At 47.0% G+C, this 787-nt stretch overlaps 1 protein-coding gene across 1 annotated transcript in view; it reads right to left on the bottom strand.

Moving 5' to 3' along the window:
* The window catches only part of LOC119588911 (peroxisomal N(1)-acetyl-spermine/spermidine oxidase-like), a 34,945-nt gene that overhangs the window by 4,456 nt on the left and 29,702 nt on the right, over positions 1-787 (bottom strand). Inside the window, 2 exon segments of the mRNA XM_037937531.1 lie at positions 30-146; positions 312-466. Coding sequence (XP_037793459.1) covers positions 30-146; positions 312-466 — 272 coding nt within the window.

Genomic DNA, 787 nt, shown 5'->3' with positions numbered 1-787 from the left:
CATACCCCTGCATGCTTGTGTACACCCACCGTAAGCACTATCTGGCAGTGGCTGAGTTAATGCGCCCAGGTTTTCCGCGAGACCATAAAGAGGGTTCATCCAGCCCCCATTGATCCACTCGGCCCCGTCCTCCGTCAGAATGTCTCCTGGTGGGAAATTATTGAGCTTTTTCGTAATGTAACATCTTAGCTACGCAAAGAAGAAATCATGAAAGGCAAACCAAAAGTAACATAATCATGAAGTAAACGTGTGCTTGTCTTAGGAAATGTAAGACAAAGAAATAGAGTGAAAGAGAAGGTACGACCACCTACCTTCCCTATGGGTCTTGACTCTTCCACCGAGGTAGTCCTGAGCCTCTAAGACGAGGACATCCGAGAATCCTTTGGCGATTAGTTTCCTGGCCGCTGAGAGCCCCGCGATCCCTGCGCCCACTACCACCACATCCTTCTTCACGTGGTTCGCTATCCTTTGCGGGGAGAAGGAAAAATGTGATTGAATGCCGCCGGAGAAGTTCTTGGTGTATCGAATCACGTGCGGACGAGACTTTCCTCTTGACCGAGGATGTTGCATCATTCTTGACTTCCCATGATACGCTTGAAAGGGTTCAACTCCTCATAATCCCGGGCTTTAATTGCTTCGAGACATTCCGAGCAATGTTAATGACTCGAGCGGAAGACTTACTGCTAAATGCAAACCTAACTTTGGGCTGATGATGTATGATGAAGCACAGCGAGCAGTCTATGTCAAGTGATATATTTCATATTATAAGTAACTCATGAGATGTACA

This window comes from Penaeus monodon, chromosome 24 (genome assembly GCF_015228065.2).
Source record: "Penaeus monodon isolate SGIC_2016 chromosome 24, NSTDA_Pmon_1, whole genome shotgun sequence".
NCBI classification, from domain to species: Eukaryota; Metazoa; Arthropoda; class Malacostraca; order Decapoda; family Penaeidae; genus Penaeus; species Penaeus monodon.
The sequence above is the reverse complement of the archived record's forward strand: the minus strand, read 5'-3'. Positions and strand labels throughout refer to the sequence as shown.